Source organism: Palaemon carinicauda, chromosome 4 (genome assembly GCF_036898095.1).
Source record: "Palaemon carinicauda isolate YSFRI2023 chromosome 4, ASM3689809v2, whole genome shotgun sequence".
NCBI classification, from domain to species: Eukaryota; Metazoa; Arthropoda; class Malacostraca; order Decapoda; family Palaemonidae; genus Palaemon; species Palaemon carinicauda.
This window is the reverse complement of record NC_090728.1, coordinates 96,208,548-96,233,543: the sequence shown is the minus strand read 5'-3', so window position 1 is coordinate 96,233,543 and position 24,996 is coordinate 96,208,548. Positions and strand designations below refer to the sequence as shown.

Below are 24,996 nucleotides of genomic sequence, written 5' to 3'. Positions count from 1 at the left end.
AAGTTAGCCAAGAGGTAGCTCTGTATCTTAGGAACTCTTCGATGCAGGTGGCAGTGTCTCCTTTCTGAGGAGTCGCATGCAGGCAGCAGTTTAAAAGTGGAAAACTGCTTCGCCGGACTCCCTGATCCAGTGCATTGTTTCCTTTAATGGCCCCAGGCTTTTGAAAGGAATGGTGGCCGAACCCGAGCCTTGTTGTACGACTGCATCCGCAAGTTTCGTGAAGATCCTTGGGGCTATGTTTAGTCCAAAGGGCATGGCTCTGAAGACATACTTTGTCTTCTGTAGCTTGAATCCTAGGTAGGAGGAGAGGGGGCGACTGACTGGAAGGTGCCAGTAAGCATCTGCCAGGTCTATTGAGACTGTACGCCCCTTTCGGTAACAGGGTCCTTATGTGTTGTAGGGTTAGCATCCGGAACTTGTTGTTCTCGATGAACTTGTTGAGTGGAGACAAGTCTAGAATGACTCTGCGTTTGTCTGAGTCCTTCTTGGGAACACAAAACAGCCTTCCCTGGAATTTGATGGACTTTGCTTTCCTTATAACTTTTTTGTTCAAGAGTTTTAAGGTATATTCTTCTCACGAAGGGGTGGAGTGTTGGAAGAATTGAGGAAATGAAGGTGGAGATCTGTTCCATTTCCATCCTAGTCCATTCTTGATTAGGCTGTGGGCCCAGGGATCGAAGGTCCAACGATCCTGAAAGTGGAGGAGTCTTCCTCCTACCTGGAGCATCTCATTGCTTGGATGGTCCGGAGGGTTTTCCACTCTGACCACGTCCTCCCCTACCTCGTGAGGGGTTTCTTGAGGAGCCCCGTCTAGATCCTCTACCTCTCGGGCGAAAGGTAGTGGTGTGCCTCTCAAAACCTGGGTTAAAGGCTGGTGACTGGGCTACCAGCTGTTGAGGCACCACCTGGAAAGTGGTTTGTGGTTGAGCAACCATTTGGGGCACCGTGGTCATGGTTACTGTGGGATGTTGCACAGGTCGAGAAGGCAGTCTTGGCTTCTCCGTCTTCCTCTTAGGTTGGGGACCAGCATCAGGGGAAGATTTTCTCTTGTCAGAGATGCCCCACTTTTGGAGAAGATTCCCATTCTCCGTGGCGGCTTTGGCGATTACCTCTTGGACTACTTCCTTTGGGAAGAGGTCCTTGCCCCAGATACAGGAAGTATTCAACTTCTGGGCTCGTGTTTGACTATTGCATTGGCAAACACAAACTCTCTGCAGGCCCTCCTGACCTTCACAAAAGTGTACAAGTCCTTAACTAGGGTAGCCTTGTGCATCTTGGCTAGGACTGTATACATGTCTGGGGTGCTTGCAATGCCTGCACACATCTCCTTGCAATTCTGGAGGGACAGAGAGGCAGCTAGTCTCTCTTTTGTCTCCTGTTCTCTTCTCAGGAGAAAGTCCGACAGCTTCGGGAGGTTCTCACTGAACTGCTGTCCTGCGATGTCCGCGTCGAGCTTCGAGACTGAGAAGGTTAGGTGGACGGTGGACCTCGTTCCAATCCTTCTCGCCCGTGGGCAAGGCTAGAGACAATGGCCTACACTCCTCTAGTGTAGGACATGGTTTGCCTGCATCAACTGCCTTAAGCACACTGTGGAGAGCTTTCGACGAGAAGGGGAAAGCTCTGGATGAAGGAGCAAGAAAGGTAGGGTGCTTCTTGCTCAACTCAGAAACTTTGGAGTTAGTATATCCTGCCTTCTTCAGGCTACTTGTCAAGAGCGCCTGTGCCTTGTCGTGGTCGAAAACCATGACTTCATCGGGTTCTGTCTTTTCCCTAGACGCCGGCTCACTCTTCAGCCGGATAAAACATTCCGGGTAAGCCAAAAGGTTTGGCCAGAATTGAATGTCATCCAGGGGGATGGCCCCCATCTTCTCCGAAATGTAGAGTTCCCATTCATCTTGGGCATGAACTCTGCGTACCTCCAGTTATTGGTTTCGGAGCATGGTGGCAGGTCAGACACTTTGGGTCGCTTGTATGACCCACGAGAAGCAACTACGCGGGTTGCTTCCCGGAATTCCTTCCTCATATCTACGTTTTCCTTGTGTAGAGAGTCAACTAGTTGCTGGATCTGGGCCACAACCACTTGGCCCAGCGGGTCTAGTTGAGGGGTTGGAGCCGAAGAAGTTGACGGCACAGGCTGAAATGCCGACACAGACAGAAGAGGGTCCTCCGCTTCTGTCGACTCAAGATCTTCTTCTTCTCCAGGTGGTTGGGCTACCTCTTCTTCAGGGTCCTCTTGAAGGAGACCCTTTTCGGTGTCCGAGGACAATTCTGACATCCTCTCTTGATGGATGTCCATGCCCTTTTAAAGCCTCGTTGATATCGGCCTCTATTGCAAGCTGTATGCAAGGAGGTCTGGGTCGTGCCTGAGGTACAACGGAATCAGCTGTTGCCTTCGGGAACAGCAGGCTTCTCATCATCTCGCTTGGTAGGTACGGTCCCGGAGAGTTCTTTTGGAACCCTCGTACCCACTTCCTAAGTGTTTCCCTCGCAGTATCCCTCGACTCCGCCGTCTTGGGATCGCCAAAACCCTCGGTCATCAAGGCCGAGTAATCTTTGCAATCCTTGGGATCCCAATATCTCAAGGTTTCAGTTGCGATGGAGCAGGGGGCATGAGACCTGCACATGGTGTGACCACAAAAGTTCTTACTCTTGTGGTTACAGTAGATCACCTCACACTTCACCTTGGCCTCCTCCTGTAAAGAAAGAAAAAAAAGGTGAAATGAGTATGGGGTAATTTACCACACTGATAAATTAAATTCATGCGTTAAAATAGCACTTACCATTATCATTATAGCTTACGATAGTAAGCTACAAAGAAAATAGGAAAGACTCATATCTTTGCCTCCTGTCCAGGCAAAGAATTTCCTTATTAGGGAAATCTAGGGCGGAAGAGCTCTAAATTCTAGAGCTAAAGTTAGTGTATACTAGCACTAACCCTTCCATAATGGAATTTTAATATTGTAGGTTAAGGATATTATGTTCTGATGACCTATGGCTCATCAGGATATTGAAGGAATACTTCACTCCAACATTATTAGCGGTGTCAACAATGGACTGTGAAAGGACACACACAATATGTTAGAAAAATATACTACTGTATATTATATACTATAGTTTTCTATCTGCAGTATGTACTATACTGCAGAAATACTGGCTACTGTATAATCTTATATTGTAGTTCTGTCGGCTTGCTGCCGGTTAGGCTAGTACCTGACGGCACTAGCCGACAAAGAGAGAGAAAGCATGGTGAGAAGGCTACCATATTTTTATAGTTTAGTACACTGCCTTCTTTCAGAATGAGGATTCAAATGGAGGGGGGGAATGTAATCATTCTAGCTTCCATCCAGCCACAGTATCTGTTGCTGGCTGCTCTGCCGGTTCCAGGGTTTGTGGATGGCAGTCCAAGAGAGGACTGAAGAATACTCAAAGTTATAAGGGTCTCCCACCGACAGCCGTCATGGCTGGCACAACCTTTCCCGGAGCCTTGCTTCCGTTAGGGGGAAGGTCGAAGCGGCAATCAAGCCGCCTTTGTAGGAGCCCGGCCGGTATCGCAATCCACCCGGCAAGCGGGGAGATTGTAGAATACCAGCCAAAGATGTTGTGACGGCTAGGCCATCACTAAAGGACAGAAAGGGGAAGGGAAAAGGGTCTTATATTTTGTGTCGAAAGAAGGCGTCACATATGCCTCCTACTATTGGTCACAAACACAGAAACATAGTTTCTATACCGGCGCCGTCTTGGCCGGCAGAGGAATAGCGATTCCTTAGCCTAAGACCTTGCCGGATATAAGACATGTCTTCTAGACCACAAGGGAGAAGGTGGTGGCAATTGTACTACCACTTTTGGTTGTGGGCTAGGGAAGCTGGGCTTCCTATGCCTGCAACTGTGAACCGGCAGGGGAATGATTAGTCCCCCGTCAGTAGAGTTGCCGACAACAAAACTGAATACTCTGAGTTACTGTCATGATTCAAAGCCGGGATACTCACCGGCAAAGAGGGAAGACAGAAACACTAGCCTATTCAAGCCGTAGTACACTACTCTATGGCAAGACCAAGATAGGGTTGTTGCCTAATGGCGGCACTCTGAGGGAAGGTAGGGTTTACCCTTAAATCTCTAAAAGAGATGAGTATCGAATTATATTAGAAATTCTAGGAGATATGCTATCTCCGACTGAATTGATAAAACTATACAAGAGGGTAAACGGGGATAATGTACTACCAAAACGCATTAGGCTAGCCCAACGCGAGTCGGGATCTCGGCTACGCTACGTCACCGAGACCCAATCGTATACGATCGAAGAGGAAATATACGTGCATGATCTTATCGTCACTAGTATAATTTGCTTAAATAGCTATAATTCATTATAGTTAGATACCGGGAACGTCGTACGACTGACTAAATAAAGCATTTATGGCGTACGACAGCGTCTAAAATGTCGCCTCCGGTGAACGGCTATGCTCCGATAAACACATCTAAATTATGCTAATTTAACTGTGAGAAGGGGGCTAAAAATTATACACAGGAAAGATTAAATACTCAACTTTCCAGAGGATGAAGATTGCATGATAAATCCAGGAATAGTAACAAAACACCGAGAGCAAGCGGGAGATACACCGTGCTTAATTCGCTACTATAAAAGGAAATGAGTTGCCATGCGTGGCCCTGTAGTAATACGGGAAGGGGATCCACCGGGTAACCTTGATGACGGCTCCCCTTCATTTTCGCCACTCTTCCCCCTCAGAGCAAAAACTCTATGCGGGGTGAAGATTGCCATGTGCCGTATCAAGAAGTACGCCCCCTGATTGAAGTACGCCCCCTGATTTTATGCGATATCCTTAAGAATTTTCATAAGGATACTCGCGCCAGGAGTTAGAATTCTGGAGACCTTTGGTCAATTCTCTGGGAGTATCACTGTAGCTAAATATCCCTTAGCGAGCTGCCTAAAGGAAGCTTCCATCAAGACAACATGGCTGAGCCCAAAAATATACTTACCAAGTTACTGTACTGTTGATATAGCATACTGCGCAAGAGACGAGCATAAGGAGTTGCGTCATGCTTCAAGAAAACACGTAGGCTACGTGTCGTCTGAACGAAAACACTGATTACTTAAAGTACACTTAAGGTGTGCTATAGTGATTTTACTTTACATATATTAAAGTAATATACACTACAGTATCGGTGAGTGTTAGAATACAATATTATTAGATATACATAACTTTTGTCATACAGAACTATAAGGGATGATGACGACTCTATGAATATTTACTTTAGCACAATACAGTACTGTACTTTAGCCTTACTGTGTCCAGTACATAGTGTACATGTGTGCATATGTACTGTACACTGTACATATGATTATAATCTGTGGTGAACACCAAATAAAAACAATGTTAGGCAGTATTTACTGTGTTAATCATCAGCTCGGGCACCCGCTCTTGGCAAGGGGCAGTGACTTTTTAGGTGAGGAGATAGCTCACCCTAGTGCATCCCATATTCATGAAAATTTGCTTTTTGCGCCTGCGTCTGTAACCTAAATACCACGATAAACAAGGCCCGACTTCGCTCACTTGCAACCTGCCGCAGACGGCTCTTCTCGGGAAGTGAACCTACTGTACTGTGTGCCCTTTGGGTACGACGCCTACCCAAACCTGTATGCACCACTATCCCTGATGTCAATACCTTGCCAACGAAGGACCTGATAACTAAAGTCGACACCTTTAACGACAGCCACTTCACCACCTTCAAGACCTTCATCAACGCCTCTACTTGAAGAAGAGGACAACTAATCTACACTGACCCAAGCCGATATGAATGTGGTAAAACACAGACGCCCGCCCTGTGACATGCCGGAGCAGCGACAAAGCTGCCCACCACCCACATATGCCATCCCGAGCTTGGTCCCCAGCGTACGACCTCTCCAGCCACTTACTGACGCTCATCAGCCGCAGTTCTGTTACTATCACTCCAGACTCGGGGCTGCGGTGAAATTTGCTGACAGTTGTCAGTGGCCAAAAAACATGCAAGTAGGCTATTGCTTGTGGCGGTGGCCTCCCATTTTACTAATCTTTCCTTTTTACATGACTCGGGTACATGTGTGTGGTTTTTGGTAGACACTTGTGCATGCCATTCCCTTCTACCAAAGTCGCTTTCCATGACACAACGTAGTCATTCTAAGCCTGCTGAGGTCCACCTGATACCTGCTAACAGATCTGATATTCCCACCCATGGGTACAAGACACTCACACTATCGTTTGGGAGTGTTAAATACCCTTGGAAACTCCTCGTTGCCAATGTAACATTGTCACTACTCAGTGCAGATTTCCTCCATATTTTCACCTCATGGTTGATATGGGGCATCGACGATTAACCAAGGTAAGCTCATACTCGTTAACACTTCTTCAACCTGCCTCTTGTGACCTTGCACTTCACATCAGCGCACCCAGAGGAGGGCCACGCTAACCTCCTCACGTCGTACTCGGAAGTCTTCCATCCTGAACTTTGCCAAACGCCCACGGTTCCTGCCAAGCACGGTATTTATTACCATATCAAGACGACGGGGACCACAGTCAATGCCATATTCAGGCATCTGGGTATGGGTCATTTGGAAGACACTAAACAAATGTATGCTGCAATGGAAGAAGTGGACCTTTGCCGAAAAGCCTCAAGTCAGTGGTCATCATCCTTACACATTGTCCTCAAGGGCCCCTGCACCATTGTGGGGATTAGAGCCATCTGAACGTGCAGACAGAACCGGATCACTACCCCTTCCCAAACATCTCCGATGTTACTGCCTACTTGCACAAAGTGAAGGTTTTCTCCGTGGTCGATATCTTGAAGGGGTATTATCAGGTGCCCATAAACCCAGAAGACATCCCTAAGACCACCATCACCACTCCCTTCAGTACATACACCTTCAATTACTCTTGTTTTGGCCTTCGTAATACTGGGCTAATTTTCAATGCCTCATGGTTGGCATCTTAGGGGACCTCCCCTTCAGTGTATGTTACGTGGACAACATACTGTACTTGTGTTCTCTTCCTCCAAGGAGGTATACCTCTGTCACCATGCATCGTGCTCGACCACCTACAACAGAAAGGCCTTGTAGTTCAGTATGATAACTGTACCTTTGGCGCCAACGAAGTATCGTTCTTATTATTATTATTATTATTATTATTATGTATTATCATTTAATGACTTGTTAAGCTACAACCCTAGATGGAAAAGCAGGATGCTATAAACCCAAGGGCTCCATCAGGGAAAATAGCCCAATGAGGAAAGGAAATAAGGAAAAACTACAAGGGAAGTTTAAGGACAATAACATTAATATAAGTCTTTTGCATAAATTATAAAAACTTGAAAATAACAAGAGAATAAAAACTTCAAAGTAACAAGAGGAAGAGAAACTAGATTGAATAGTGTGCCCAAGTGTACCTTCAAGCAAGAGATCTCTAACCCAAGACAGTTGCTTACCATAGCTAAAGAGTCTCTTCTACCCTTACCAAGAGGAAAGTAGCCACTGAACAATTACAGTGCAGTAGTTAACCTCTTGGGAGAATAAGAATTGTTTGATAATTTCATTGTTGTCAAGTGTATGAGGAAAGAAAAGAATGTGTAAAGAATAGGCCAGACTATTCTGTGTATGTGTTGGCAAAGATGAATCAATCCGTAACCAGAGAGAGGGAGCCAATGTAATACCGTCTGGCTAGTCAAAGAACTCAATAACTCTCAAGCGGTAGAATCTCAATGGGTGGCCAGTGCCTTGGCTAACCTACTACCTAGGGCACCTCATCATTTCTGAAGGCGTCCACCCCCTCAGAGAGAATGTAGCATCCGTTCAGAACTTCCGCATGCCCTTGATCGTAATAGCACTGCAAGAATTTTTGTGCATGATAACTATTAACACAGGTTCCTGCCATCCATTGCCGCCATTCTTGCCCTCCTCTACCCCTCCCTCAAGGGCAAGCCAAAAGATCTGAAGTGGGGTCCCCTTCAAGAAGCAGCCTTCTGCAGTACAAAGAATGCCCTATCAACTGCTGCTGCTCTCACCTTTCCTGTGCCACGTGCCCCTCTCCTTCTTTCCGCCAATGCCAGCAATGTCACTATTGGTGCAGTACTCAAGCAGGTAGTCAACGGCTTCCCTGACCCAGTGTCTTTCTTCAGAAGAAAACTGTCCAAGGCGAAATCCGGCTTCTCTATCTTTGACCGTGAATTGCTGGTGGTGCATTTGGCTGTCCATCACTTTCGCCACTTCTTGGAAGGTACGCCCTTCATCATTCACATGGTGCACCCCCTCACTCGATAGTTCTACGCCTGGTCCATCCGTCAATGCTGACATCTCTCTGCCATGGCTGAATACAGCTACACACTTTAAACTCCACCCTCCTGTGTGACGTCAGTACTGGTAGACCACAACCATTAATACCTACTCCCATGTATCGACGAATGTTTTATTTCTTCCATAGCTTCTCTCATCCCTTGCGCTGCTCTACTGCACAGCTACTTAAGATGAAGTTCATTTAGCACGGCATTACTACGGATGCTAAGGATTGGATCCACACCTGTATTTCACGCCAAACTTCAAAAGTACATCAACACACATTCAGGAGAGGGCCTTTTCCTGAATTTCAGCGTTGTTTTGTCCACAATCACATTAATGTGGTAGGTCCCTAACCTACATCACAAGAACATCGTTACATGTTTACCGTCATTGACCGCTCCACTTGTTGGCCTGAAGCCATTCCCATGCAAACTGCATCCTCCACCTCATGTACATCGGACAGGGGTACCACTTTCACTTTTCAATTGTGGACATCATTAGTGAATTTCCTGAGCATCACCTTACATCAGACAACTGCCTACAGCCCTACAACCTCTGGAATGGTTGAATGTTTTCATTGCACCCTCAAAGCAGCTTTTATGTCCTGCTGCAATAACTCCAATTGGTTTACTCAGCTTCCTCGGGTCCTCCTGGGATTAAGGACCACTCATAAGGATCCCCACGTTGTCTCGACAGCTGAAATGGCGTACTGTACTGTACTGTATGGCGACTCATTCGTTATCTATGCTGAATTTATTCCGTCTGTAATCTCCCTCAACATTCTTCAGTGCCTACGTCACACTGTGGGAAAATTTACTCAATGCCACCAAATTACAAGTCCCCAGCGAAGCAGCTCACATCAAAAGATTTAACCGCCGCAACACATGTCTCCCTTCACGATGACACTAGCAAGCCGCTGCTGACAGCCCCTTACTCGTGCCCTTTCCTTATGATCCATCGCACACCGAAGGTTTTCGTAATCAACATTCGTGGCAAAGAAGACTGGGATAGGCGTATCGGATGATACACAAGAGATTTTACAAGAGATTCATCACCTGAGTATCTCCTGCAAGAAGATCCACCTACAGTTTGCCTCTCTAAAGCTGGATGCCCTGTTTCACATATACAGTATTGTATGCCTTTTTTGGGACCGGGGGTGATCCATGTACTGCACGTGCTTCTCACACGCTTATATAATATAATGGTATTTATAATGCTATTGCTTTCTTTATCTCTTACTTTCTCCCTCACTATTAATAGAACAACCCGGTTAAGCTTGTCATCACATCTTTTAGTTTATTAAAATTTTTGTGACATTGCTTGCAATTGCTTGTATATAAGCTCGTTATCTGTTAAATAACTCTTGCTTGCATTCACCTCGCCTCTTCATTAGCACCTAGCACAGTAGCATCGTGAGTTTTTCCATCAGATAATTGCATCAGCAAGCTCAAGGAGGTTGTACGACAGTTTCTGTTAAAGATAGAAGTACCAGCTTAGCACTGCTAGTATTCTTGGCCACCTTTCCTTGCTGGAGAAGCTCATTACACACAGGCACCTCTACCTCAGACCTCTTCAGTTGTTTTCTTTAATATGACTGGTCAGCCACTATTTGCTTGAAATCCATAATTATTATTATTATTATTAAATGCTAAGCTACAACCCTAGTTGGAAAAGCAGGATGCTATAAGCCCAGGGGCCCCAACAGGGAAAATAGCCCAGTGAGGAAAGGAAATAAGGAAAAATAAAATATTTTAGGAATAGTAACAATATTCAAATAAATATTTCCTATTTAAACAATAAAAACTTTAAGAGAACAAGAGGAAGAGGAACTAGATAGAAAAGTGTGCCCGAGTGTACCCTCAATCAAGAGAACTCTAACCCAAAGCAGTGTAAGACCATGGTACAGAGGCTATGGCACTACCCAAGACTAGAGAACAATGGTTTGATTTTGGAGTGTCCTTCTCCTAGAAGAGCTGCTTACCATAGCTAAAGAGTCTCTTCTACCCTTACCAAGAGGAAAGTAGCCACTGAACAATTATAGTGCAGTAGTTAACCCCTTGGGTGAAGAAGAATTGTCTAGTAATCACAGTGTTGTCAGGTGTATGAGGACAGAGGAGAATCTGTAAAGGATAGACCAGACTATTTGGTGTCTGTGTAGGCAAAGGGAAAGAACCTATCATTTCCCCTAACATTATCTCTCTTTACTGAGAGGGGAAGACACTTGCAAGGAAGAAGTGGCAGTGCAATAGGAAGGAAAAGCAGTTTGCATATGCTAATGCTTCAAACTGTGTCCTGCTAGACACTTAGTCTAAAATATTAATCCTGCCCAAATCCAAAATCGGTCCCCAAATAGAAGACAAAATTAGAGAAGACCCCAGCCAGAGAAGAACACAACTGTTCCTTAGGTTTCACTACAAAATTAGCAAAAAAGCTTTTAGCCTCTTGTGTACCATTTGAAACTCCTATCCAAACAGCTCAAGAAATTCAAAATTAAATCAAGATCTGAGTGGCCTAAAGACTTCAGTACTGTAAGAGCAGGTAAAACTCCTACCACAGAATCTGTAAAAGAAGGAATTTCTACTAACTACCAATAACATTCATCTATTACCAACATTTCTTTAGTTAGCCATCCTGAATAATTGGAATTTAAAAACCTATCTTCCATAAAAAATAACTTGAAATTCAGCCCAATAGTCTCATTACAAACAGTCATTTCACTACCCAAAATTTGTACCTGGAATCGTTTGGAGCAAATTAAACAAGTGACTAATTTTAACGAGGTATTGTAGAATACCGAGTGTTACTTCGCCTAGTTTGTTTAACATAGAACACTACAGATGGCTTGCATATCCATAATATTCTAGGGGGGAAGGTAATTGTAGTATGGAGAATGGAACCTTAATTTTTAATAATGGATGTCAATAAGGAAGAGCTTGGTAGAGGAAACAAGGTGAATCACAATAAAGTATTGAAATAATCGATTTTATTATTGAAATTCTGTTTTTAGTGTTGCCTGAGATTTGTTGAAAGTTCAGGTACAGTTCTGTATTATTACGGATTGTATAGTGTTTAGGTAGTTTAGGATAGTAATGTATTTGGTAAACCATGTAGACCTTAATATATATGTATCAGTGGTATAGTTTTCTGTGATTACCTGTTTGCTTTTATGATTTGTTTATTACAGTATTTACCATATTTATCAAAAATTTGGATATAAATTTCTTATATCCTTTATTGTATTACTGTTTCATTTATACTTTTTTCTTTTACCACAGATGATATGGCTCTTGGTTTGTCACGCTTGAAAGGGTTAGCTAAAGGCTTATCAAGTGAGCTGGAAGACCAGAATACTATGCTGGAGCGTATTGGTGACAAAACTGAGAGGGCTGATTTAACGATTGGTTCTCAAAATACTCAGATGAAAAAGATTTTAAAACGATGAGACTGAATTTATGGTAAAATAGTTTTGTTACTTTTTGTTGTAAAATCTGTTTCTTTATTTCTATGAAAATATAACAGTTATGGATTAGCATATTTATCAGTGTAAAATGATATCCGTGAAATAATTTTCCTTTAGAGCTTTATATTTTTATTTTACATCTTACTACAATAAGAATTTCAAATACAATATTCAGCTTGCTTGTTAGCTACCATAGTAGCATTTACAGAAGCACTTTTAGATACCAAGTTGTAAAATATATATTTTATGATGGATATATTAATAAGGATAAGCAGTTTAAAAAAGTGCCTATACTTCCAGAGTAATTTGTCATATTTTCTTTGTAGGGTGTTACTGGAAATGTTTAGTTGCAAAATAATATTTGTACTAGTTGTTTGTTTCAGAACAACAATGATAATAGTTATAAGATTCAATAGCTACTTACCTTTTTAAGATGCTCAATTTACGGATCTAGTTATGTATCCACTAATGACTGTGCAAGTGTGCATGTTATGAGGCTTAGTTATTGTAGATGTAGCCATTTCACCAAATCAGGAGCTTAATTATATATGATAGTATTACCAAGTTAATTTTTTTACTGAAGATTATTGGCAGTGGCTAGGGAAGTATTATTTTGTGGTAGAAATGTTTCTCAATATGCTCTCAATCTGAACTGAGTTCTTTGTCTTTTTTTTTCTAGTGAATACTACCTATTGCCCTTTGTGGCAGAAGATCATAATAAATTATTATAACATTATTGTAAAGTAACATTCAAAAGAAATAAGCTAAAAGACAACTGACTTTCAGAGAAGGCTTCCACGTAATAGGTAGCCCATATGTGAAAAAGCAACAGAACCTTTTTAAAAGTAAATTAACAAACCAAAAATAGATCAATATGTATACATTCTAGATATTAAGCTGCATACCTTTAGACCCAACCAGTTGTATTGCTCTCAGGTTTATACTTTTCTTCTTTTCCTTAGGGGTTTCTTCTTGTAAAACAATCTAGCTTTAACATGGTCTTGGTCCAATTTTGAACCAGTCCAAAGATTTAAGAGATGGCATCTCACTTGTTTGGTTACTCATGTTGATAAAAAAAATGGTAGCTCAAGAGAGAGAGAGTTAAGTGATTTGGCCTTCCAAGAAGTATTAGAACTAGATAAAAATTGAACACCATTTAGTATTGTTCACATGATGTAGTTTTTAATGTAATTCCTTGTATATGACCTTAAACCACATTTTCTTTTATTTATCACTCCTTTTCAAAGATTTATCAGCAAAATGAAAAGCTTCTAAGAAGGTACCCTAATCAAATCAATATCATAATATTGTATTGTAATTAATCTGTTAATTTAAGCTTACACTGTAAGGTCAGCAAAATTCATAAATATGTACATCATCATACATTACCAAAAATACCATATGTTTCTTCATAGTAGAATAGTGTTACCTTAGTATTTGCTATTAATTCGTTCCTAAAGGCAGGATAAATTTCATAAGTAATAAATAACAAAAATAAATTTTTCTCAGAAATTATTGTAATTGAAATACAGTCATCTGTTCCAGCCCCCAAGGAATTCCTTTTGTTTTTATTTTATGCATTAATGAATTTGCATTACTGTATGTTTAAACACCGTTTATAACTGGAATGGAAAAACAAGGAAATAAAAAATCCATAATTAGGTGAAATGAATTATAATTAAACTGTCGTTTACTTTTACTTTTAGGGCTTAAGGGGATCATGGTCAGGAAGGTGATGAGAGCGCCTTAGCTCACTAAATACAGTACGGTCCCGAATTATGCGTGTTCGAACTACAGTATACGATTCCCCTTTTCTGTGATCGCTATTTTTCAAAAATAAATTTTCTGTATCTGCGAAGCTGTTCAAAGTCTGCGAGTCAAGCACCACAAAATGTATCAAATCTATTATCTTTCCAAGTATATTGGTAGCCCTAAATATGGTGATTTATAATAAATGTTACAAAACAACAATAGCATTACATCTTATTAACATAATTTCATAATGAATAGCCTATTTAAGGATAAAATTTTACATCAACAAAGAAATCAACTTGACTGTGCGAGTCCAGCTGACAAAATGTAAACAGAATTGAGGTTACATTCTCAGCAATCTTTATCTTTCTCCAACCTTACGATAGTTGAGATGGTAGTGTTAATGATGGTATATTAAAGCATTATTTTTGTTTAGTACTGTATATATAAAAGCCTTATTTTTCCCTTCGGGCGTTCAAGGTTTTTACGAGTAGACTGGGTTCGTTTATCGGCAGTGAATAGCCTAAACTTCAGTAATGAGTCGGCAATATTTTGTCATATTTTAAACAGTATACATTTGATTTGCAAAGATTGGTTTTCTAGAGTAGACGGTAAAATAAAAATCTCTCTCTCTCTCGAGAGAGAGAGAGAGAGAGAGAGAGAGAGAGAGAGAGAGAGAGAGAGAGAGAGAGAGAGAGAGAGAGAGAGAGAGAGAGAATTTGATGCCAGAAATCCTCATTCTCTCTCTCTCTCTCTCTCTCTCTCTCTCTCTCTCTCTCTCTCTCTCTCTCTCTCTCTCTCTCTCTCTCTCTCGTGTTATACAATACATACAAATAGATGAAGAAACCAAAATCGGTTTTCTTAAAGTGTCAATTAAATACGAAACTAAAAAATTATACCGTGCATCCATTTCAATCATAGCTTAAAATACGGTATCCGATTTCGTCAGCAAACCACTATTTTTTAGGAAACACCATTCTATTCCAGAAAATTTTTAATCTTTAAATAGTCAATTGCGCTATAATAAAACATGTACTTATGTTTTTAAATTTGGATGTGTTTTAAAAATAGAGTATTGCTGACTTCTTTTTGTATTACTTTTGGCAGTAATCGCATCAACTGATGTCTAGCTTCCCCTCTCAAGAATATGCGCATACGAATACAGTAACCAAGAATTATTTATACCTTTTCTTAACTTATTCAAACCATCTATGCAGTTAATATTACATAAGCACATATGTGTTATAACCTATCATATTTATTGTTTAGTACATTTAAAACCATCTCTCTCCCTCTCTCTGTCACATCGAACATAATACCAGTAACCTAATTGTACGATGACTTTAAAAATCGGCCTTGTACTTTCTTCTTTTACCTTTTTTGCATATGGTTCCATAATTGAGGTGGGTACAAGTTGACCTATAACTGAAGTTAGGAAAAGTATTTTGGATATGGAAAGGACAATTATCTTTCGTAACAGTTTAGAATTATCGTAAATTATCATTCTGTCATTAGCGGCAGTTTGCTATTGTGGATTAAACGCATAAGGAAAAAAAAGTTTTCCAGCTTTGCTACGAATTTAGGAATTTATATGGATACGGTAAGTAAAATATTTGTAATAACATAATGTTTACTAAATGTTTGTAATATCATTAGTTATCACTTTGATCATGTGTGTTTAATGTGTTCGTTTGTTTATTATGATCAAAGATGGAGCGTACAGTAAACAAATGGAAGGTTTCCGTTTCAGGCGGCGTCATAGAGAAAAACATTATATAAATGGCATTCATTTCATTTATTTGGAAGTTCTAAGAAAAATTAAGTAGAGCATTGGTAATAACAAAATCAACATACTGTATAATCAATACTTGGTAAAATTGCTGTCGATGCAAAAACTAACCGATACACAGATGTGTAAATGCGTCTGTTTCTTCGTTATGATCAGAGATAATCGTAAACAAAACATTGTTTGTCGTTTTCTAGTGTGCTTTTTGGCGTGTTTAGGAAACGCATGATATAAAATCGCTTTTATTTTGATAATTCTGGATTTTCAATGATACAACCAAAGCTAGTCTATAGAGTGATGGTTTTGCTATTCACCAGTTGTCTTATACAATAGATATGACAAACATAATTTGTCTGTATTTTGGGTCGTGTTATAACGGGAAATATACGGTGTTTACACCCATCCTGGTTGAAATTTTAACAATTTTTCAAGTTATTAGAACTTTAAAGTATATTAAATGTTTGATTTATTTACAAGAACAATTTGCTATTATAAAGAAATACAGTATAGTACATAGAAAGTATTGGAGATTGGTAGTAAATACGTTTAAATAGGCAAGTTGCTGGTAGCCATGGCCCCAATGGAATTATTTCTGTTAGTTGTGTGTTTTGAAATATGCGATTTTCCATTTATACGAGGTCATTGATCGACCAAATTCTCGCATAATTCGGCACCCTACTGTAGATCATTACTATCAATACTCATTTGGCATGTTTTTCAACAGATCGGCTAGCAACTATTTTGATTTTTTTTTTTTTTTTTTTGCAAATGGTAGCCTAAGAAACAATCACCTGGTTACTATACCACTTATTTTTCACTATTATTGCATCTAATTTTTTCTCCAAGCTCTCTACCAGTGTTTTAAGTATACTGTATTTCTTGTTGGTTGGCTTTTATCACTAACCTTCTTAGGACCCTGCGGGATAAATTTACATTGAACATACAGTATATAAAAATAAAAAAAGGAAGGTTTGCATTAAATTTGGGCACAATAGCTACAATAAGATTGAGATAATTAGCATTGTTTACAACAGTGATCAGGCATGGGTGTGGTGCAATTTCTAACTGTAAGGAATGTCAAATAAGCAATTGATACAAGCGGATTTTTTCACATCAAAAAGTGACAAATTTGAGGGTGAGAGATAGAATTAATGAAATATAAAGAATGAACAAATATAGAATAATTATGTAATCTTATCCTGGAGTCATCACTATAAAGTAAAGTTAATTGGCTTGTGGTCGTAGTGACTTTAGGCAATTTAGGCAGAGCAAGAATTAAAACATTTTGTGGGATAATTGAGAACCAAGTGAATTTTAAAATCTGTTTAAACACGATATATTTTGAAAAAGAAATTTAGTTTAACATCATATAGAATTAAGGGAAATATAAAACTTTATTAAACATGATTATGTAGTGATTAGCGGGTTACTAACCCAAATCTAAATAAATGGCCCCGTCGGAACAAAAATAAGTGATGGCACCACCCCTTGTTTTATTTATGGGGAAGGGGACTCGATAAGCAAAATAACCTCAGATAAATTCTTTTTGTTTGATAATTTTGTTCGTACGCAGATGAAAACCATCCTATTTCATGTAGAGATGTGTTTTCAGTGCAAGCTGGAATAGCTGTTAAGATTTTTAATGAGGTAATTAACAACAGGTGTAAGCAAGAGCGAGGAGCCACTACCCCTTACCTGTCAAAGTCTCAGTAATTAAGTTTCCAGTCACATTGAGTACGGACGTACTGATGCAACCTCGAGCGAATTTTTCCTTTTTCTTTCAGGAAGTGAATACTGGCTGTTGATTGTTATTGCAAAGCAAGACACTCGTGGAAGGATGGACTTAAATCCAGTATTATTTCTTAAACCGACTGTAAATCCCCATTCTCTCTGTGCTCTTGCTAGTGGCCTGATTTGTTCTCAGTCAGGACCTTGGCAGACAATCTAGGAGCATTACTTCTGACTGACATCCGTGCTCACTTTCGAGGGTGCGATGGTCAAAAGAAGGATTCCGGGGATCCATTGTTAGAGGGGTCCTCATTCTTTGAGTAGCATGTAGGAATCTTGCAAGGGCTCGGACCATCTCTGGGACACCCTATTTCCAGGCAAGTTTCCACAGAAAAACCTTTGTCGCTTAGAAAATCTTCAGTGTGTGGTCTGCAAGGGAGGCCTTTGGGTATTTTCTAGTCCTGGGCAGGACTGCCCACAACTTCCATGAAGGAACTGAAGTTCTTCCAGGCAGTGGCATGACAGAAGGAGGTTACAGTTAGCAGCATTCCCCACTTTTTGTCTTTTACCTATAGATTACTCATCCATTCCTCCAACATATCTGCCTTGCAGACTGAGGTAGGAGGGATGAAGGGGGATTGCTTGAATAATTCCAAAGGAATAATACTTGCTTTCCATTAATTTTAAGGAATAATACTTGCTTTCCGTTGATCTGAAGGACGAGTACTTTTAGTACCCGTGCATCAGTCTATTTTTAGTACCTCCTGTATCCCGCTATGGTTCCAGGGATTGCTATCCCACCTTGTGCCAACAGCATGGTAGACTTGGGTTGATCTCTCTTGTTGGTTGGTGAGGAACCTTCATAAGAGTCCCACTCGACTCTTTGCCTCCTGACATGCAACTGTGTTCAGATACATCAAAGGAAGGGATGGGTATACAAATAAATGAAAGAGTAGTCTCACCGGTGTGGGCATGAGAACAAGCATATTCTCTTTATGTTTGGGGGCTAGCAGTCTTTAATGAGCTGCGATCCTATCAAGCAGCATAATGGTTTACGTTTAACGTGGGATTATGCCAGAAATCAGGTGATCTGGGTGCCTCCAAGACAACTTAGCCAAATGGTTTCCCATTCTGCCATGTTGAGATTCTGAAAGAACTCTCTTGGTCCTCATTCTTCCAAGGAAGTGGGCAATTCTCTATAATGGTTATCATAGAAGGGATCCTTCTCAAGCCAGATCATCTCAAAGGATTTGCCTATGCTTGGGGGTGCTTATAACATTCTTCCAGTTCTTGATACCTCATCTGAGCCTCTGAGAATTCATCGGTTAAGGTTCTGACATGCAAAATGTCTCTGCTGCTTTAATCGCCGAAGAGGTTAGGTGAGTGACGAGTTCTTTCTGCCTTAATATCCCACTCTTAAGATGTGTAGGAACTCCTTTGTCTAGTGCCTGGGCACTTGGCAAAACTTTGACCCTGCTGCGACAAGGCCCCAGATTCAAGCCCTTGTCCATCCTATCTCTTTGTGAAGTGGAGAGTGGCTCAGAGAGAAGATGCCTTTGGTCCTGTGAGGGCTCAGCACTGCTGTCTGAAGAAGACCTGACACCTCAATCATGAGTGTTGGCAACTTCGTTAGCATGGGCAGAACCAAGAAAGAGGTGTCTAGAACACTTATCTATTTCTGATTGCTAAGAGAATCTAGGTTCGAGCTATGACCAGAACTCGTGAAGTCAGGGGGTAAGCTCCACCCTTGTCGTTAAGAGAGATCTTGCAGTTAGCCTATGAGTGAAGGCTGATGTGTGCATGCTCCAGACCATCTTCACGCTCTTTATCTTTCATGAGTGCCTACAGGACCCTGGACGCCTTGGCTCTTGGTCTTGTGGTGGTCGCTCAAGTAGGGATGTAGCTAGCCCAGATCCCAAATGGTACAGGGAGCATTTTACTAATGGTAATGTATAGATTTAAGTCTTGAATGGAGTCAGAATAACTGGCTCCTCTTCTCTTTTCTTGCTGCCCCTATTTTAGTCAGATCCAGTGAAAAACACTTTGACTGCTCTGGTCAATGTGTTTCTCACTAGATCTGACTTGATGCTGGTGAACTACACTTTTGAGGTTCATTTTTTAAACCTTAGAGAGGTTCTCCTTCATCCTCCCTAGATGAAGGGGAGGATGGTGGAATATCTAACAACCCTTTGGTCATCATATATATGCCAGGTGTATTATTCCAGACTGCAATCCTCATCGGGGGGAAAGAGATCCCTCCTTATCACTCACTAATCTCTTTGGATAGCCAGGCCTTATCAACTTATTTATCCCAATGATAAACAGTTAGAAGGTTGCTGGATTCATCTCCTTCTCTCCTGTACGGGACAAGGTAGATGGTTTTGTGGGGTCTGCTGACCCATCAAACAGTGAGTCTCCCTACTTAAAAGATGATGGTTTCTATCCTTGTGGGAATAAATCACACAAAATTTATGGTAATTTTTATTTTTCCATGCTATACAAACCTGAGTCCTTTATATTAAATTCCCTTTCTCAATCCTCCATCTAAATCCTGAGCTGAAAGGTCGTAAGTGAAGAGACTTTTGACAGGTAAGGGGCCGGGTCTCCCTCACCCTTGCTTCTAACTGTTGTTAACTACTTCATTAACAATTCTAACAACTGTTTTAGCTTGTGATGAAAGCATATTCCTACATAAAGGACTCAGGTTTATATAGCTAGGAAAAATACAAATTACTTTAAAATGTAATATTTCAGTACTGCATTTTAAATGTCTAAAAAAAAAAAATGTTTTTAAATGAGCATTACACTATATCAGTATTGAGAAATCTGGATCAGGTTATTAAAGGAGTAAACTAAGCAAATTATAAAAAATATTTTATTTTGTAAAGGAAAATAATGAAAACTATATTCCAAAAGTATAATTAAAAGAAAAACTGAAGTCCTATAATGGAGAAAATATTAAGGATTAAAGCACAGTATATGTCCATAAAAACCCTTTATCTTTAAGAAAAAGATGAATTAGAAACCTAGATGACAGAGTACCAGATGGGCAAAATTAACTTGAAAAACTACCAAAGAGAACAATACCCAAAATGGCTGCCGATACCGAGGCAGGCCAACCACTTCCAAAACTAAAATCCACAATACTGGAAAAAGAACAAATGCCCGGTACTGAAATAAACTGTCAAAACAAACTATGGTACTTAACATTGGTAAAGGTGAAGTAGCAATGTCAGTCATGTTGAATTAACTACAATCACTTGCGTAAAACACTGAGCAAAACACTTATCGACTTTGCGGGCAAGTCCAAAACAGAAGGATGACCTGGAGAGCGCGAGTAGTAGGTATCGGTGGGGTAGTCCAACTGTACTCTCTAGGGCCTGTCACGGCCCTCCCCTTTGATGCAGGGATTATCTAAAGGGAAGACAGCCTGTGAATAGTGATTTTCACACGCCCTTGTTAAATACACGACACCTACAACAAGGTGATCGCGCGAGGGTAGTAACCTCTGCATTCCATGCTTTTATCTTTCTCAAGTATATTTGGAAGATTTATATTAGAAAAGTGTAAAGAAGGACCCTTTTCACTGGGCGTCACAGGTCTCTCTCCAGAAATAGATTTTTCCTTCGTCAAAATCCCTTAATAAAACTTGCACACAAGACTGACCCTTGGCTGGCGGTTCATTGTTACTTCATAACACCCGGACATCAAAACGCCTAATCGTCTTCACATGCTGGGGTTAGCTGAGTAAACACCCCACTCAAATAATCATAATACGAGTCAGGTGGCATTACAGTTAATTTAGTACTGTGCTAGTAATTGTATAGACTTGCCTATATTAATTGTAGTAGCTATGTTTGCTAAAGAAGTGAACAGTATATTCTGGTTTTTACTAGTTCTCTACTGGGTGTAGGGTATTACATAAACCTGAAACACAAAACATGACAATTTTATTACTATTTCAATACCCACTTAAAATTATTATTGCAATGTATTTTCTAAACTTTTTAATTTAACATTGCATAGATATTCATTTTGCACATGATGGTGGCTTATGCCTTTACTGTACTGATCTTAGCTCTACCCTGCCACAGAATCCTAACACATTCCATTACAAAATATAGGCAGCAACAAAGAAGGATGTGAGATGAGCATCACACCGCTATCATTAGTCCTGCTATTATGCGCAGTTGCTGATATTTCAGATGAACAGATTTAATCTGATGAGACAGAAGTGAATTATGTTCACTAAAAAAAGTAAATTACACCATAATACAGTATCGTAAATCTTCAAACAAATAATGACTTTCCTTAGGAACCAATTATATATTTGCCTTATGTATAGAAAAGATGATGGTGATTTATTTAGAATTGTGTATTGATTAATGATTACATAGAAACTCAAAAATATATTCTTTTTTTTATATTTTTAAAAGAATCCTGAGCTTTGTGGTAGATGTGATTTGGTTTCTGCATGTTCTAAATAATATTTTGCATTTTTTTACAAATTTGTAGGATGTATATTGTTTACATTTGCTACCACAATTTATTCTCAGTGAATGTGAGCCAAGAGAGTTATCAAAAATGAACTGCTATTTGATGGTGTTGAAAACTTCTAAGAAATAATGCCTGAAACTGCGGATGTAGGTAAGATGATAAAATCCTTTTTATGAGAATTAAAATGAAAGTCAAGTAATTGATGGACCTTTATGATTCCTTAAGAATTTTATATTGCCTCGAATCCTCTTTAGTATTTTCAAACTAAATGAAAAATCAAATATTGGTAATCAGACAAAACAGTAATATGAGCTTTGTCATTCTGTACTGCACAAGCTTCCATTTTGGAAGGAGGGTCCAAGCCTTTGCCAACATATGTGTATAGATTGAGTTAATTTTCTTGCATAAAAGGGGGAATAGGTTTTTACTTTTATTGTTATGAAGTGAAAGTCTTCTCAAGTAGTTACCCCTAAATTAGAGGGTACAGTACAGTACTTTAATTAAATCTTCCCCTCCAGCCAATCATAGCCATAGTTGTACTTTGTCTCTCCATTCCCAGATTCCCAATTGGTTGGTATAAATGCATACTTGATGAACTTGACTACTGGAAGAACGTGTACCTATTTTCTATAACTATTATCTGATCTAATTTCACATCCAGGAAGGTATTTTCTTTTTGGTTTAATCCTTTTCCTGTTTGTTAGCAGATAACTCTTTCAAAAGAAATTGAACTGGATTTTTATGTCTGAAAACTGTACTTACTAACGTGGCAACCTGGTTTCCCCACCACTTACTGCTAGAGGGCTTAATTCCTTTGTTAAGGTAATGTAATTGTTAAAGCTAGAAAATTAGCTTCAAATTGATACTTTTAAATTTTTACAATTTTAGGGTTAAATATTGGTTAAACTGGACTTCCAGAGAAGAAGCAATGTAAACATCAGGTGAGTATAGATATAAGAAATTTCATTAAAATCTAATGTTTTTGGAGCTTGAATTGTCTGGGATATCATGGTAGCAAATCCCACACACACTCTTTCAAGGCAAGGAAATTTAGGAAATTCTTCTTAAGGAAATAGTTTATGTTTGGGACAGTTAAATTGATGTAGCAAGCATTATTAGTCATCTGACATGGAAATAATGTCCTATGAGGTACTTCTGTTTTCTCTTAATCTTCTCTTTTGAGAAATCTGCAACATACAAGAGCTTTGATTTGCATGAAGAGGGACTCATGGCCCTCCTCATCTTTGAGGAAGAACTCGTCTGAGTGACCTACACATGCTCATTCTAGCATTATTCAAATTAACTTTTTTTTGCATTTGATATAGTCTTTTTAAATAGTATTATCAGCTCATGCCAGAGTCTTTAGCCTTGCTCTTTGAGTTATTTTTTTCAAGTGTTAGTCTCCATATTTTCATTGTTTTTTCATCTCAAAGCTTTGATAAACCATGTTTTTTTTTTTTAAAGTATTATTGTAAGTGTGCTTTGTAAGACCTCATCTTTGTAGAGTTCTTTCATTTTTTCACAGTGAAATAGGTAAAAACCTTCACTTCTTATAAAGAATGAAGACCCATTTGTTTTGAGTGATCTGATTTTTATCAAATTCTGGGTGCTTTAGTGGTCTAGGGGTAATAGGATATGAGTATCTTTTCATCTCTCCCGAGCCTGGTAAACTATGTCATGTTGATTTTTTAGGTAGTGATGTTTCTAACCTTAAAATTTCAGAAGACCTCAGTAATGTTATTTATTAAACATTGGTTATCCTTACCTTATTGGATTTTTCAGATGTTATCTAGATGTCTAATCTTGTAATGGTGCCAACCCTCATAGGTATGCAACTATGTTCTCATGTTGGTATTAATATGTAGAAGCGAGTCATTTGTAACTTGAGGCTCATTACACCGTGAATTAGCTTTGGGGAACATCCATCTAATTATAGATCAGTTGATTTGTGTGTTACAGTGTTTTATTTACTCGGTTTATATCCTATTTCTCAGGATTTTTTTCATAAACTTAATTCAAGGCAATTCTTTTTTGAGGATGTGCTCGCCTTTTCCTCTTATTTCTTGCATCTGAGCATGCAACTAGCCAAACCTAGCTGATTGCGGTGCCTATTTAAATCAATTCTTCCCCAATTTTTCTTTTTTACTAAGTGCATTGTATTTTTGTATTTTCTCTTCTTCATGTTGGTTATTTTCTCAAGAAGTAGCCTACTTTGTTGTCAAATTAGTTAAGCTAAGTTAGTAAACATAGTCTTTTGATTACCTATGCATTTTGTGCTAATGTAATTCATTTTATATTTTTAGTTATTCTCTTTTAAGTTTGTAGTTATTTCCAATACAGTTGTCTTTTTAATATGTCAATGTCTATCATTCATAACTTAAACTTGATGTTTTCATTTCCACTTGTATTCCCATTGATATACTTTCCTGTCAATGCTTTTCATTTCATTGGCTAGCATCAGGAATGCTGGAAAGTATTTGTTTCTGGTAATTTTCTCTTGGTACTCATTGGATCTAACATTTAGTCTTAATCTCTAGTAGTAGTTTTGGTATTATGTCAAACAACTGGAGTGCTTACATTTCTGTGTTCATTTAATTTACTACGAAAAAATTATTTTTGGATTGCTATTTATTTTGTCTTTAGCAAAAGATATATTACTCTGTGGACCTGGAATCATCAAACCCTAATAAAGGACAAAATACTGTAGATTGAAAAGTGTCACATGTTAATGTATAGAGTAATGACTGGAGTGTGTTTCATCATATTGTAGATAAAATTGATATACAGTACAGAGGTTTGAAAATCAGGCTCTAATCTCAAAGATTAACATTGTTTGAGTGTATAATAGGAGGGAAGAGCAGCAGTCAGTCAGAGTATTAGGACAGTAACAAATGGAAAGACCTATCCTTCCCCCAAAAATAACTAAGGATAAGGATGTAAAACATGAAGACCTTAATCAGATGTGATTTAGGCAAAAAGTGCTCGAGAGAGGAGATAATTACTTACATTTCATAACTTCTTAAAAAAACCTGATTTTACAATATTAGTGATGATACAACAAAACATCCTAGTAAAATTAGCTTCAAATTGATATGTTTAGATTGCCGTAAGTAATTTTTTTTTCATTGTAATAACGGTCGTGGCAAGGCTACACAAACGTTGTAGTGTGTATAAATAGGGAATTCCTTACTGTGAATGTTTTCACATTGTGATAAGAGATTAATCTGCTTATTCTGTGTTTGCAGAATGTTGAATTAAGTGTTCCCTCTTAATTTGTATACTGTACTGTAGTATGTAATAATTTAGAAGGATGATTAGAAGGTGAAAGATTACATACTAGAGCTCAAAAATATCCTTTAATTTGTTGTTTCTAAATGCCTCATACTAGGAAAAACATTTTAAACTTATTGATAAATCTTAATTAATACTGTATAAATGTATTGCTTTTGTGACCAA

General features: G+C 39.3%; 1 protein-coding gene across 2 annotated transcripts in view; it reads left to right on the top strand.

Annotated features, from left to right (window-relative positions):
• Snap29 (Synaptosomal-associated protein 29kDa) overlaps nucleotides 1–13,748 on the top strand; it is a 131,218-nt gene extending 117,470 nt beyond the window's left edge. The window contains exons 7-8 of one of the 2 annotated variants that reach the window (XM_068372512.1): nucleotides 11,593–11,772; nucleotides 13,484–13,748. In XM_068372512.1, coding sequence (XP_068228613.1) covers nucleotides 11,593–11,759 — 167 coding nt within the window. In that variant the 3' untranslated portion in view covers nucleotides 11,760–11,772; nucleotides 13,484–13,748. Of the gene's footprint in view, nucleotides 1–11,592 lie in introns of both variants that reach the window. The other variant, XM_068372511.1, reaches the window with a different exon arrangement.
• The last annotated feature ends 11,248 nt before the right edge of the window (nucleotides 13,749–24,996 follow it).